The following is a 17017-nucleotide window of genomic DNA, read 5'->3' as shown; positions in this document are numbered from 1 at the left end:
TACACTTTCACTGAGTCTTCAAGTCTGGCATCCACTGGCTCTTCTTCGGAACCTACGGTAATGTCGTCCAGTGGCACTTCGACTGAGTTCACAAGCTTCTCTAGTGAGACGTCGAATGAACCCACAGTGACCTCATCGACAGACATTTCTAGTGAGACCACAATCATTTCTTCCAACGACACGTCTACTGTGTTCACAAGCTCGTCTTCCACTGACACTTCTGCTGAATCCTCAAGCCTGTCTTCTGCCGAGACTTCTCCTGAGTTGACAAGCCTCCCATCCAGTGAGACTTCTGCTGAGCTTACTAACTTTTCTACCAGTGAGACTTCTGAGTCCAGTACTTTCTTCTCGAGTGAAACTTCTCGTGAGTCCACATCCAGTTTCTTCAGTGAGACTTCTTCTGAGTCCTCGAGCCTCTCTTCCACTGAGATTTCGACAGAGTTCATAGGTTTGTCTTCTACAGACACTTCTAATGCGGCGACAACCCTTTCCCTGACTGACACTTCTACTGATTCTACAAGCATATCTTCCACTGAAAGTTCTAATGAGTCAACAATTCTATCTTCCACCGAGACTACTGGTGAACCCACATCCTTTACTTCTACTGAATCTTATACTGATTTCAGCAGCGTCTCTTCGGGTGAGACCTCTCCCGAGTCCACAAGTCTCACTTCTACTGAGATTCCTACTAAGTCCACAACATCGTCCTTCAGTGAAACGTCAGCTGAGTCCACAAGCATGTTTTCCACTGAAACTTTTACTGAATCCACAGACCTATATTCTTCTGAGAATTCTGGTCAATCCACGACTCTCTCTTCAAGTGAGTCCACTCCCATTTCATCCTCTGAGACTTCCACAGAGTCCACAGCAATTTCTTCCACTGACTCTAGTAGTGAGTCGACAAACCTTTCTTCCTTGGACACATCGAGTGAGTTGACAAGCACGTTTTCCACCGAGTCTTCTACTGAGTACACAAGTCTCTATTCAAGTGATACTCCTACTGAGTCCACAATCTTTTCTTCCACATACACTTTCACTGAGTCTTCAAGTCTGGAATCCACTGGCTCTTCTTCGGAACCTACGGTAATGTCGTCCAGTGGTACTTCGACTGAGCTCACAAGTTTCTCTAGTGAGACGTCGAATGAACCCACAGTGACCTCATCGACAGACATTTCTAGTGAGACCACAATCTTTTCTTCCAACGACACTTCTACTGTGTTCACAAGCCCGTCTTCCACTGACACTTCTGCTGAATCCTCAAGCCTGTCTTCTGCCGAGACTTCTCCTGAGTTGACAAGCCTCCCATCCAGTGAGGCTTCTTCTGAGCTTACTAACTTTTCTACCAGTGAGACTTCTGAGTCCAGTACTTTCTTTTCGAGTGAGATTTCTCGTGAGTCCACATCAAGTTTCTTCAGTGAGACTTCTTCTGAGTCCACAAACCCCTCTTCTACTGAGATTTCGACAGAGTTCATAGGTTTGTCTTCTACAGACACTTCTAATGCGGCGACAACCCTTTCCCTGACTGACACTTCTACTGATTCTACAAGCATATCTTCCACTGAAAGTTCTAATGACTCAACAACTCTATCTTCCACCGAGACTACTATTGAATCCACATCCTTTACTTCTACTGAATCTTATACTGATTTCAGCAGCGTCTCTTCGGGTGAGACCTCTCCCGAGTCCACAAGTCTCACTTCTACTGAGATTCCTACCAAGTCCACAACATCGTCCTTCAGTGAAACTTCAGATGAGTCCACAAGCATGTTTTCCACTGATACGTTTACTGAATCCACAAACCTATATTCTTCTGAGAATTCTGGTCAGTCCACGACTCTCTCTTCAAGTGAGTCCACTCCTATTTCTTCCACTGAGACTTCCACAGAGTCCACAGCAATTTCTTCCACTGACACTAGTAGTGAGTCGACAAACCTTTCTTCCTTGGACACATCGAGTGAGTTGACAAGCACGTTTTCCACCGAGTCTTCTACTGAGCACACAAGTCTCTATTCAAGTGATACTCCTACTGAGTCCACAATCTTTTCTTCCACATACACTTTCACTGAGTCTTCAAGTCTGGCATCTACTGACTCTTCGGCATCTACGGTAATGTCGTCCAGTGACACTTCGACTGAGTTCACAATCTTCTCCTCTAGTGAGATATCCAATGAACCCACAGTGACCTCATCGACAGACATTTCTAGTGAGACCATTTCTTCCACCGACACTTCTACTGTGTTCACAAGCCCGTCTTCCACTGACACTTCTGCTGAATCCTCAAGCCTGTCTTCTACCGAGACTTCTCCTGAGTTGACTAGCATCCCATCCAGTGAGACTTCTGAGCTTACTAACTTTTCTACCAGTGAGACTTCTCGTGAGTCCAGTACTTTCTTTTCGAGTGAGACTTCTCGTGAGTCCACATCAAGTTTCTTCAGTGAGACTTCTTCTGAGTCCTCGAGCCTCTCTTCCACTGAGATTTCGACCGAGTTCATAGGTTTGTCTTCTACAGACACTTCTAATGCGGCGACAACCCTTTCCCTGACTGACACTTCTACTGATTCTACAAGCATATCTTCCACTGAAAGTTCTAATGACTCAACAATTGTATCTTCCACTGAGACTACTGGTGAACCCACATCCTTTACTTCTACTGAATCTTATACTGCTTTCAGCAGCGTCTCTTCGAGTGAGACCTCTCCCGAGTCCACAAGTCTCACTTCTACTGAGATTCCTACTAAGTCCACAACATCGTCCTTCAGTGAAACGTCAGCTGAGTCCACAAGCATGTTTTCCACTGAAACTTTTACTGAATCCACAGACCTATATTCTTCTGAGAATTCTGGTCAATCCACGACTCTCTCTTCAAGTGAGTCCACTCCCATTTCTTCCACTGAGACTTCCACAGAGTCCACAGCAATTTATTCCACTGACACTAGTAGTGAGTCGACAAACCTTTCTTCCTTGGACACATCGAGTGAGTTGACAAGCACGTTTTCCACCGAGTCTTCTACTGAGCACACAAGTCTCTATTCAAGTGATACTCCTACTGAGTCCACAATCTTTTCTTCCACATACACTTTCACTGAGTCTTCAAGTCTGGCATCCACTGACTCTTCTTCGGAATCTACGGTAATGTCGTCCAGTGGCACTTCGATTGAATTCACAAGTTTCTCTAGTGAGACGTCGAATGAACCCACAGTGACATCATCGACAGACATTTCTAGTGAGACCACAATCTTTCCTTCCACCGACACTTCTACTGTGTTCACAAGATCTTCTTCCACTGACACTTCTGCTGAATCCTCAAGCCTGTCTTCTGCCGAGACTTCTGAGTTGACCAGCGTCCCATCCAGTGAGACTTCTCGTGAGTCCACATCAAGTTTCTTCAGTGAGACTTCTTCTGAGTCCACAAACCCCTCTTCCACTGAGATTTCGACAGAGTTCATAGGTTTGTCTTCTACAGACACTTCTAATGCGGCGACAACCCTTTCCCTGACTGACACTTCTACTGATTCTACAAGCATATCTTCCACTGAAAGTTCTAATGACTCAACAATTGTATCTTCCACTGAGACTACTGGTGAACCCACATCCTTTACTTCTACTGAATCTTATACTGCTTTCAGCAGCGTCTCTTCGAGTGAGACCTCTCCCGAGTCCACAAGTCTCACTTCTACTGAGATTCCTACCAAGTCCACAACATCGTCCTTCAGTGAAACTTCAGATGAGTCCACAAGCATGTTTTCCACTGAAACCTTTACTGAATCCACAAACCTATATTCTTCTGAGAATTCTGGTCAGTCCACGACTCTCTCTTCAAGTGAGTCCACTCCTATTTCTTCCACTGAGACTTCCACAGAGTCCACAGCAATTTCTTCCACTGACACTAGTAGTGAGTCGACAAACCTTTCTTCCTTGGACACATCGAGTGAGTTGACAAGCACGTTTTCCACCGAGTCTTCTACTGAGCACACAAGTCTCTATTCAAGTGATACTCCTACTAAGTCCACAAGCTTTTCTTCCACATACACTTTCACTGAGTCTTCAAGTCTGGCATCTACTGACTCTTCGGCATCTACGGTAATGTCGTCCAGTGACACTTCGACTGAGTTCACAATCTTCTCCTCTAGTGAGATATCCAATGAACCCACAGTGACCTCATCGACAGACATTTCTAGTGAGACCACAATCTTTTCTTCCACCGACACTTCTACTGTGTTCACAAGCCCGTCTTCCACTGACACTTCTGCTGAATCCTCAAGCCTGTCTTCTACCGAGACTTCTGAGTTGACTAGCGTCCCATCCAGTGAGACTTCTGAGCTTACTAACTTTTCTACCAGTGAGACTTCTCGTGAGTCCAGTACTTTCTTTTCGAGTGAGACTTCTCGTGAGTCCACATCCAGTTTCTTCAGTGAGACTTCTTCTGAGTCCTCGAGCCTCTCTTCCACTGAGATTTCGACCGAGTTCATAGGTTTGTCTTCTACAGACACTTCTAATGCGGCGACAACCCTTTCCCTGACTGACACTTCTACTGACTCTACAAGCATATCTTCCACTGAAAGTTCTAATGAGTCAACAACTCTATCTTCCACCGAGACTAGTGGTGAATCCACATCCTTTACTTCTACTGAATCTTATACTGATTTCAGCAGCGTCTCTTCGAGTGAAACCTCTCCCGAGTCCACAAGTCTTTCTTCTACTGAGATTCATACTAAGTCCACAACATCGTCCTTCAGTGAAACATCAGCTGAGTCCACAAGCATGCTTTCCACTGAAACTTTCACTGAATCCACAAGCTTATATTCTTCTGAGAATTCTGGTCAGTCCACGACTCTCTCTTCAAGTGAGTCCACTCCTATTTCTTCCACTGACACTTCCACAGAGTCCACAGCAATTTCTTCCACTGACACTAGTAGTGAGTCGACAAACCTTTCTTCCTTGGACACATCGAGTGAGTTGACAAGCACGTTTTCCACCGAGTCTTCTACTGAGCACACAAGTCTCTATTCAAGTGATACTCCTACTGAGTCCACAATCTTTTCTTCCACATACACTTTCACTGAGCCTTCAAGTCTGGCATCCACTGACTCTTCTTCGGAATCTACGGTAATGTCGTCCAGTGACACTTCGACTGAGTTCACAAGTTTCTCTAGTGAGACGTCAAATGAACCCACAGTGACCTCATCGACAGACATTTCTAGTGAGACCACAATCTTTTCTTCCACCGGCACTTCTACTGGGTTCACAAGCCCGTCTTCCACTGACACTTCTGCTGAATCCTCAAGCCTGTCTTCTGCCGAGACTTCTCCTGAGTCGACAAGCCTCCCATCCAGTGAGACTTCTGCTGAGCTTACTAACTTTTCTACCAGTGAGACTTCTCCTGAGTCCAGTACTTTCTTTTCGAGTGAGACTTCTCGTGAGTCCACATCCAGTTTCTTCAGTGAGACTTCTTTAGTGTCCTCGAGCCTCTTTTCCACTGAGATTTCGACAGAGTTCATAGGTTTGTCTTCTACAGACACTTCTAATGCGGCGACAACCCTTTCCCTGACTGACACTTCTACTGATTCTACAAGCATATCTTCCACTGAAAGTTCTAATGAGTCAACAACTCTATCTTCCACCGAGACTAGTGGTGAACCCACATCCTTTACTTCTACTGAATCTTATACTGATTTCAGCAGCGTCTCTTCGAGTGAGACCTCTCCCGAGTCCACAAGTCTCACTTCTACTGAGATTCCTACTAAGTCCACCACATTGTCCTTCAGTGAAACTCCAGCTGAGTCCACAAGCATGTTTTCCACTGAAACCTTTACTGAATCCACAAACCTATATTCTACTGAGAATTCTGGTCAGCCCACGACTCTCTCTTCAAGTGAGTCCACTCACATTTCTTCCACTTACACTTCCACAGAGTCTACAGCAATTTCTTCCACTAAGACTTCCACTCAGTCCACAGCAATTTCTTCCACTGACACTAGTAGTGAGTCGACAGATCTTTCTTCCTTGGACACCTCTAGTGAGTCTACAAGCAAGTTTTCCAGCGAGACTTCTACTAAGTACTCAAGCCTCTATTCGACTGACACTTCTACCGAGGTCACATCCATGCTTTCCACTGATTACCATCCGCCAGGAAGCTCTTCCTCTACTGACACTTCCCTGACGTCGTCAACACCGTCAGGAGCATCTTCCTCTCCTCACACATCCTTAACCTTCTCTAGTGAAAAAACAACCAATATGGAATCAAGTCAGTCCACGCCCATTTCTTCAAGTGGGTCCTCAATATCTTGGGTTACGTCCACCCTCATTCCCCTGACCACAACCATGACGTCTTCCTCAGCCTACTCCACAGCACCAACATCAACCACCTCTACCACAACCACGACCACTTTTGCCACAACTACGACCCCTTCTACCACCACTCCATCCCCGTGTAACGAGGAGTTCCTCAGCCTTATCGAGAGCAATGTCGTCGTGAACCCAATAGTGTCGGGTTGTAACATTGCTAAGCATGAGCGTTGCCAGAGGAGTCCCGAGGGAGAGCCACGTTGTCTCTGCCTTCCAGGTTTTGAGATATCAGTGTGGCAGGAAGATCACATTTGTGAAGGTTAGTTTATCTTCTCTTTTTTTTTTCACTCTGCATGTGCGAAATCCTGACGTACTGATCAATAATCCTGTTCGGTAAACCCAGTGATCAAATATCTTGTTGCGGCGTAACGTAAGAATTTCTTCCTTGGATGACAGAGGTTCTGGAACACGAGTCTCGGCTCACGTTGAAGGATAAGCCATGGACGGAGGAGTACTGTGACCAGCAGTCTGAGCCTTACCTCCAACTACTTCACTCGCTATACAGTCTGGTACGTTCTTCACCCCACTAATATATATATATATATATATATATATATATATATATATATATATATATATATATATATATATATATATATATATATATATATATATATATATATATATATATATATATACATATATATATATATATATATATATATATATATATATATATATATATATATATATATATATATATATATATATATATATATATATATATATGAAAATGAAACACAATTTTATCAGTGTATAAAAGACTGTGTATTTCAATTCAGTGGAGATTATCACGCTCAAAAATTTGGTATGGCAATGGGTAACCCTCTTTCACCTGTACTAAGTAATCTTTATATGGAATTTTTTTTAAACAAAATTGCTGAAGGATATCTTACCTTCTAATGCAGTTTGGTTTAGGTATGTAGATGATGTTCTTTGTGTTTGGCCAACAAATGAAAATTTACAAATATTTCTCCCCTTAACAATTTAGTGCCTTCCATCAAATTTACTGTAGAAAATGAAAATAATGGTATGTTACCATTTTTAGATTGCATGATCCATAGGCAAGGAAACAAGTTTAATTTTAGCATATACAGAAAACCTCCCAATGTATGCTCATATATCCATTATTACTCATCTCAGCATGACAGAGTTGAATTATCACCATTTCAGTCTTTGTTCCTTAGGGCATTACGTATTTGCAGTCCAGAGTATATTGATGATGAATTTGAGAAGATATATTCTATTGGATATAAGTTAAAGTACCCTAGATCTTTCATTGATAAATCCCTTAAGTTAGCAAAGAAATCATTTCATAGAGTTGAGCCCAAACCTCCCATTAACACCAAGAATCTTTTAGTTCTCCCTTTAGATGATAATCGTACTTTACTTCCCATGTTGCTTAAATCCCTTAATGTAAATGTTGCCTTCAGCAACAATGATACTATAAAGAATATCTTAATCAGGAACTAACCAGGAAATTCTCCTGTGTGCATCTATAAAGTGCCATGTAGAAATTGTGATGTTTTATGTTGGACAGACTGGTAAGGATCTTTCTGTTAGACTTAAGCAACATAGATATAGTATAAGAACGGGACAAGAATCAAATGCCTTGTTTAATCACGTTAAAAAGTATGATCATCGTACTGACTGGAGTAATGCCACCTCAGTTATTAACTCTAACTCCAGTACCACGAGAAACATCATTGAATCTTCTGTTATTAGATACACAAAGAATTATAATCTTAATATTACGGATGGTCCATATAAATTAGATAACTTTATTGTTGATAGAATTTGTAAACAATTTACCTTGTCCACATAATAGTTTATGATACACTCGTTGTCTGTCCTCGACAAACGCATGCTTACCAAATGGAATCCTAGCTTCGTCTCTTCGATGTACGTATATCAACTAACTTATATTTCTATCTTGTGTCTTCCCTGATGATGTGATTATTACACGAAAGTGCACTTGGGAACTTATCGTGTTTCATTTTTCCCCTTGGACTCATAGGAATCTATATATATATATATATATATATATATATATATATATATATATATATATATATATATATATATATATATATATATATATATATATATATATATATATATATATATTGCATTCTAGCTTTATTGTCAAGAGAAGAAAACTTTTATCATGTAATGGCTTATATTAACACCTTTCTGTGTCCTGTGATTAAGCTTATTCAGTAATTGCACAGAATTTCTCATATCACATTCATTTCCCTCTATAATGTAATATTTACAAACTGTATCCGTGTGTCTTATAATGTTGTACACTGTTGTCATGTAATGTTGTATACTGCTATCATATGATGCTGTACACTGCTGTCATATAATGTTGTATACTGTTGTCATATGACGCTGTACAGCTGTTGTCATATAAAGTTGTACACTTGTCATGTAATGCTGTACAACTGCTTTCATATAATGCTATGCACTTGTCTTATAATACTCTACACTTGTCACATAATGCTGTACTATTTTCATATGATGCTGTACAACTGTCATCATACAAGCTGTACGTCTGTTGTCCAGTAATATAACAAACATGGGACATTTTCCAACATCATGTATGTTGTTAGAGGCATAAGGCATGCTGTACAGAGTTATGTCTTCCTCAGAGTGTGTGTACAGTAATGTTCTTCCTTGGCAGTACCTGGAGGCGGCGCGGGACTCCGGGATGTTGGGCGAGTTCCAGCGGTTCGAGCGCATGGTGGTGGGCACAATGGACATCCCGGACGTGTGCGGCAGCAGCGTCCCGCGCCCAGCCCGACGTCGGAGGAGGAATCTCCTCAAACGGGCGGCCAAGGAACCGCCGCTGGCCTCAGTCATCTCTCGATTGAGCATGAGAAGGTTTGCACGTCGCTATTTGCTAAGCCGACTGAAATATTTTCGTAAGGGTCGGCGATGCAGCGGCCATTATAGACATAAATGCATATACATGTGTGCGTGTCTCCTGCCGTCTTCTCCTCATTACACCTTCATCTTTTCTCCTGTACCTCCTTCTGACCAATCAGATTCATCCACGCATTTTCCCTATCTTTTAGTCGCTCCAAATCTTTCAATATATATAATCTCTAGGGATAGGGGGGGAAAGAATACCTCCCATGTATTCCCTGCGTTTCATAGAAGCCGACTAAAAGGTGCAGGAGCGGAAGGCTGGAAATTCTCCCCTCTAGTTTTACTTTTTCAAAAGAAGGAAGAGAGAAGGAGTCAAGTGAGGAGTCTCCCCTCTAAGACTGTCATCTGTTCTATAGCGTTACCTCGCTAACGCGGGAAATGACGAATATATATATATATATATATATATATATATATATATATATATATATATATATATATATATATATATATATATATATAATGTGTGTGTGTGTGTTAAGATCATTACAAATACGGATTCATTATATAAGATTTATTCTAATTTGAGGACAATCAGTTACAAAATCATAATGACTATAGACACTTTGTTAATAGTAAACATTTAGGAATAAAAAGTTAAGATAAAAAAGATAACGGAAATGATGCGTGAGGTCAATATCTTAAAGGTGGCAGCACAGTCGAGCAGGGCAGGCCACAGCGGCAGCAGCTGACACCTTGGTGGTACACGGCCAGGTTATCTTCAGAAGGACAGATGCCTACAACACCACCAGCAACAAGCAGCTGGAGGAGGCCATGCGGGATATCATACTCAATACCAACATCAGTCAAGAGATCGACCTGGAGGTTGATGCTGCGAGTGTTCAGGTGGAAGGTACGTAGGTAGAAGACCTGCTACTGAACGGTGACACTTCCATGGCCGGGAATGTAGTTCTTCATAATGACTAAGTATAATGAGAGGTTGCTGAATTCTCATATACCTAAAAAGAGGCATTCATGAACTGTCCAGAGAGGGGAACTTATACAGTATATACAAGGTTGCAGCGATTTATAAGAAAACTCGGGGAAACCTTGGAACTGTACGGTAGAACAATGTCATCATAAAGCTGTGTATCACCTCACTCTTATCGCCTGATAGAGTGAATGGAACGATGTCGTGTACAGGGATCGACGTGCTGTGGGCTGAACCAGGGCATATAAAGCGTCCAGGATAAACCATAGAAAGGTTTATGGGGTCTGGTTGTGAATAGGGAGATGTGGTGTCGGTACATTGCACATTCTGGCAAGAGAATGAATATGAGAAGATGCGGCTCTTCTTCGTCTGTTCCTAGCTCAACCTCACTAACGCGGAAAAAAGCGGTTCTAGCTTTGCATCCTTACTTGAGGGAGTTGAGTCGAACGCGGTCCGACCTGCAAACTCTCCCAGGCTAACTTCATAAATCGACCCCTCTTGCCCTACGTTGCAATGTTGGTTCATTTTCCCTTTTATAAAGATTTTTTTCTCCCAAGAGCTGGCTGCTTCTTTTGCCCCACTACTTGCCAGAGCACGCAATACTCAGCAGACTTCTACGTCACATGATTACTGTGTGGCTATTGGCAACTCATGGATGGGCCATTTTGATAAGTGTTATTCTACCTACACCTCGAAGCTTTGGAACTCACTACATTCTCATGTCTTTCCCAATAAGACTGCGTTATTTCCATTAGCCCCTTATCCACAACCAGGCCCCCACAGACCTTTCCGTGGTTTCCCCTTGTCCGATTCATATACCATCGACATTCATATTAACATTTATATACCATATGCCATTGACAGCATGTTGCTCTTTGTATACCATATCGTTCCAATGCACCCTATCCCTTGCACGCCTTTCACCCTCCTGCATGTTCAAGCCCCGAACACTGAAAATGTTTATCACTCCATCTTCCCTCTCCAGTTTGGTTAAGTTAGGTTAGGTTAGTGATGATTATTAATTGTCCGAATGTTATGTTGTGTGTTGTGGCAGGTGTGAAGAGCAGGTTGTGCGGGGAGCAGGTGCAGTGCAAGGCTCTCAACTCTCACTGCCAGGACGTGCTGGACCATGATCTTGAGTCACTTCAAGGCCGCTGCCAGTGTAACAGTGGCTACCTCGACGTCTCCCCCAACAACCTGAGCTACCCTGGGGAGATATGTGTAGGTGGGTGTTGTTTTCTTGGTTAGTGTTATCTTTGTATTGGTATGTTTTGTCTTTGTGCTGCTGAGCAAATCTTATCCCATTAATAAGTCGACGAAGAGAAGTTACACAGAAACCTTAGGTTACATGTCAATATCACAAGCTTCAAGTAAGAGAGTGCAGGTACATATTAAACTTTCTCAGACACCGATCACCTTACCAACTTTCGAATCTGCCCTCAGATAAGTGTGTGGCCAGCTATTGCTCCAAAGGCGGCTCCTGTGAAATGGAAGAGATCTTCTACCACCTCTCCTGTAGGTGGGTGGCCAGCCAGGGTCCTTCTGACGGGGTTTTAGGTATATACCTCCTGCAGGTGGATGGCCAGCCAGCAGGGACTCTGATGAGGCTGTGTGATGCTGGTGAGGGAGGGATCGAGGGCAATGCTAGGGAAAACAAAATGTTGGAAAAGCAGACGATGAATACATAAAAGAATGACTGAAGAGAACACAGTGAGAGGAAGACTTGCAAGAGAACGATAGAGAATAAATGATGAGGAAGGAGGATTTAGGGAGGATATGTAGAAGCAAGAATCTGGAGGAAGGTAATGGTACAGGGAAGAGGCCGACGTGAGCGATGGGGGTGTGGCAGGGGCAGGAGAGAAGGAAACAAAAGGCAATAAAGTTCCTCGTGAATCATAGCTTAAAAAAACCAAAGTTAGATCTGATGGTCATTGTGGGTCATTTCTGTAATTGCTTGGGAAGGGCTTGATGAAGTGGTCGTTTGGAAGGGCATGACAAAAGACAGATCTTTTCACCAGTAATTCTGTAAGTTGTAGATTTTGAAAGATTTTTTTTTTTTTGTGGTTATGTTTTTTCTGTGTATTTCCAGTATATGCTTACCACGTTCTCAATGTAAGAATTGCTTTTATATAAGCGATTCTTTTTTTTTTTTTCAACCATCCGCACAATAACCTTATTGTTAGCTGCCAGTTTTATCTTGAGCGAGGTATTTCTGTTCCCCGAATCAGAGAGAGCAGCGTACGAACTTACGAAGCCTCGCTCAGGAATGGTTTTGCCAGCGACTTCTCGTCGGTAACCGCCGTCCTAACTACACGTTCCGAGAATAATGTCATAAGATTGTTCCTAATTATTACATGAGCAAACACGTTGCTGGATATTTAATCCATAAAGCCGTATATATATATATATATATATATATATATATATATATATATATATATATATATATATATATATATATATATATATATATATTTTTTTTTTTTTTTTTTTGCTTTGTCGCTGTCTCCCGCGTTTGCGAGGTAGCGCAAGGAAACAGACGAAAGAAAATGGCCCAACCCACCCCCATACACATGTATATACATACGTCCACACACGCAAATATACATACCTACACAGCTTTCCATGGTTTACCCCAGACGCTTCACATGCCTTGATTCAATCCACTGACAGCACGTCAACCCCGGTATACCACATCGCTCCAATTCACTCTGTTCCTTGCCCTCCTTTCACCCTCTTGCATGTTCAGCCCCCGATCACACAAAATCTTTTTCACTCCATCTTTCCACATCCAATTTGGTCTCCCTCTTCTCCTCGTTCCCTCCACCTCCGACACATATATCCTCTTGGTCAATCTTTCCTCACTCATTCTCTCCATGTGCCCAAACCATTTCAAAACACCCTCTTCTGCTCTCTCAACCACGCTCTTTTTATTTCCACACATCTCTCTTACCCTTACGTTACTTACTCGATCAAACCACCTCACACCACACATTGTCCTCAAACATCTCATTTCCAGCACATCCACCCTCCTGCGCACAACTCTATCCATAGCCCACGCCTCGCAACCATACAACATTGTTGGAACCACTATTCCTTCAAACATACCCATTTTTGCTTTCCGAGATAATGTTCTCGACTTCCACACATTCTTCAAGGCTCCCAGAATTTTCGCCCCCTCCCTCACCCTATGATCCACTTCCGCTTCCATGGTTCCATCCGCTGCCAGATCCACTCCCAGATATCTAAAACACTTCACTTCCTCCAGTTTTTCTCCATTCAAACTCACCTCCCAATTGACTTGACCCTCAACCCTACTGTACCTAATAACCTTGCTCATATTCACATTTACTCTTAACTTTCTTCTTTCACACACTTTACCAAACTCAGTCACCAGCTTCTGCAGTTTCTCACATGAATCAGCCACCAGCGCTGTATCATCAGCGAACAACAACTGACTCACTTCCCAAGCTCTCTCATCCCCAACAGACTTCATACTTGCCCCTCTTTCCAAAACTCTTGCATTCACCTCCCTAACAACCCCATCCATAAACAAATTAAACAACCATGGAGACATCACACACCCCTGCCGCAAACCTACATTCACTGAGAACCAATCACTTTCATCTCTTCCTACACGTACACATGTCTTACATCCTCGATAAAAACTTTTCACTGCTTCTAACAACTTGCCTCCCACACCATATATTCTTAATACCTTCCACAGAGCATCTCTATCAACTCTATCATATGCCTTCTCCAGATCCATAAATGCTACATACAAATCCATTTGCTTTTCTAAGTATTTCTCACATACATTCTTCAAAGCAAACACCTGATCCACACATCCTCTACCACTTCTGAAACCACACTGCTCTTCCCCAATCTGATGCTCTGTACATGCCTTCACCCTCTCAATCAATACCCTCCCATATAATTTACCAGGAATACTCAACAAACTTATACCTCTGTAATTTGAGCACTCACTCTTATCCCCTTTGCCTTTGTACAATGGCACTATGCACGCATTCCGCCAATCCTCAGGCACCTCACCATGAGTCATACATACATTAAATAACCTTACCAACCAGTCAACATTACAGTCACCCCCTTTTTTAATAAATTCCACTGCAATACCATCCAAACCTGCTGCCTTGCCGGCTTTCATCTTCCGCAAAGCTTTTACTACCTCTTCTCTGTTTACCAAATCATTTCCCTAACCCTCTCACTTTGCACACCACCTCGACCAAAACACCCTATATCTGCCACTCTATCATCAAACACATTCAACAAACCTTCAAAGATATATATATATATATATATATATATATATATATATATATATATATATATATATATATATATATATATATATATATATATATATATATATATAATATATATATATCTTAACAACACTTATATCTCTTGTCAAGAGGCTCCTGGCTGATAGGGACCTCCCTGGGCATCTACACCACAGAACTACCTTTGTTACTGGAAAATTTCCCCAAAACTTTAGATTTTTCTTATATAAGCTTACATGGGATGGGAAACAGCATGACCCAACTATGAACATCTCGAATGGTAGAAGAAACAAGCCAAAGGAAAAGAAAATATGTGGTGAGAATTGATTTGAGTTCTTTAGGTGTGTGTAGACTTGACTTAAAGATGATAAGGTCACAGGAAGAGGGAAAGACAAGATATAAGAGATAATTCCACATGGCTGAGGCACACACAGTTCGCGGTCAGCCAATATATTATGCATAGTGTTTTATGTAAATCCATCGTCATCAAAACCACACACGTTCCTTTTCACTGAAGACCTCATTAACTCACCTGAGAGTCATTTTCATCAGTGGTGGGTGATCTCAGGTAGTGGTCAACTTGTAATGATTAATTGTGACAATCGAAATACTTGCACAGACTCCTTATATTGATCTAACGTTTTTCATTAACTTCCTCAAACAAATGATGATGGTTTATTGATACTAGTCTTACCGTCTTTGTATATGACTTCTGTCTTACCCTGGGCGTCTCTATTACCTGTGTAATAATTTCAATGTCACTTATTAAACACGTAACTGTTCTAATATTACCATCCTGTCATCATGTATGCTGCTAACATTGTGTATGTGTTGCAGGTGCAGTCAGTGGTACTACAGCGGCGAGAAGTGCTCCTGGGACTTGAGAGGTGAGTTCATTCACGGACACCTCGCCCTGCGCCCCTACCCTCGGGAGAAACTTGTTCAACAAAAACCTAAGCCGTAGATTTGTCGTCAAACCATAACATTAAACCGTATATCTGAATATTTCTGAAGATTAATATAAAACGGAATTTTTAAACGCGTAGAATTATAAGAAAATGGAAGTTACCAAATCAACAGACTAGTTCACAAGAACGCAGTGGCAGGCGCCCTTCCTCCTTTACATGACCCCGTGTGCCCTTGTACCGATCTGGTTCTGGGTCAACCGGCCCAGATGACACAAGGACGCCGTAATTAATTTCAGACGCCATCTGGCCGAAAATAGAGATCATATCATCGTGTACCGTGAGACAAACTCTCCCTGACAGATTGAGGAGGTTGTGTTACTCAACAAGTACAGTCAACTGTACTTCTTAGTATTTTCCCGAATGGGATATGACTATATATATATATGTATATATATATATATATATATATATATATATATATATATATATATATATATATATATATATATATATATATATATATATATATATATCCCTGGGGATGGGGGAGAAAGAATACTTTCCACGTATTTCCTGCATGTCGTAGAAGGCGACTGAAAGGGGAGGGGAGGGGGGGGGTTCAAAATCTTCCCCTTCTGTTTTTGATTTTCCAAAACAAGAAACAGACAGGTGAGGCTATTTCCTCTAAGGTTCAGTAGGTCTGAGGGACAAGTCAATTGGGAGGTAAGTTTGAATGGAGAAAAACTGGATAGTGAAGTGTTTCAGATATCTGGGAGTGGATTTGGCAGCGGATAGAACCATGGGATCGGAAGTGAGTCACAGGGTGGGGGAGGTGGCGAAGGTTCTGGGAGCGTTGAAGAATGTGTGGAAGGCAAGAACTTTATCTCGGAGAGCAAAAATGGGTATGTTTAAAGGAATAGTGTCTCCAACAATGTGAGGCGTGCGCTATAGGTCGGGTTGTGCGAAGGAGGGTGGATGTGTTGGAAATGATATTCTTAAGGACAATATGTGGTGTTAGGTGGTTTATTAAGTAATGAAAGGGTAAGAGAAATGTGTGGTAATGAAAAGACTGGTTGAGAGAGCAGAAGAGGGTGCATTGAAATGGTTTGGTCACATGGAGAGAATGAGTGAGGAAAGATTGACAGAGAGGATATATGTGTCAGAGGTGGAGGGAACGAGAAGTGGGAGACCAAATTGGAGGTGGAAGGATGGAGTGAAAAAAAGATTTGAGCGATAGGGGCCTAAACATACAGGAGGGTGAGAGATGTGCAAGGAATAGAGTGAATTAGAACGATGTGGTATACCGGGGTGGATGTGCTTTCAGTGTATTGAACCAGGGCATGTGAAGCGTCTGGGGTAAACCATGGAAAGTTCTGTGGGGCCTGGATGTGGAAAGAGAGCTGTGGTTTCGGTGCATTACACATGACAGCTAGAGACTGAGTGTGAACGAATGTGGCCTTTGTTGTCTTTTTCCTAATGCTAGCTCGTGCGCACGCGGGGGAGGGGTGCCATTTCATGTGTGGTGGGATGGTGGCGAGAATAGATGAAGGCAGCATGTATGAATATGTACATGTGTATATATGTATATGTCTGTG

General features: G+C 42.2%; 1 protein-coding gene across 1 annotated transcript in view; it reads left to right on the top strand.

Annotated features, from left to right (window-relative positions):
* Positions 1–16: 16 nt before the first annotated feature.
* Positions 17–17017, top strand: part of LOC139753650 (uncharacterized) — a 26943-nt gene continuing 9942 nt past the window's right edge. Inside the window, exons 1-7 of the mRNA XM_071670263.1 lie at positions 17–6604; positions 6742–6854; positions 9032–9231; positions 9927–10132; positions 11265–11435; positions 11654–11729; positions 15352–15401. Coding sequence (XP_071526364.1) covers positions 61–6604; positions 6742–6854; positions 9032–9231; positions 9927–10132; positions 11265–11435; positions 11654–11729; positions 15352–15401 — 7360 coding nt within the window. The 5' untranslated portion in view covers positions 17–60. The remainder of the gene's footprint in view (positions 6605–6741; positions 6855–9031; positions 9232–9926; positions 10133–11264; positions 11436–11653; positions 11730–15351; positions 15402–17017) is intronic.

The sequence above is a fragment of the Panulirus ornatus genome, chromosome 15, assembly GCF_036320965.1.
Source record: "Panulirus ornatus isolate Po-2019 chromosome 15, ASM3632096v1, whole genome shotgun sequence".
NCBI lineage: Eukaryota > Metazoa > Arthropoda > Malacostraca > Decapoda > Palinuridae > Panulirus > Panulirus ornatus.
This window is presented reverse-complemented; position numbering and strand designations above follow the sequence as displayed.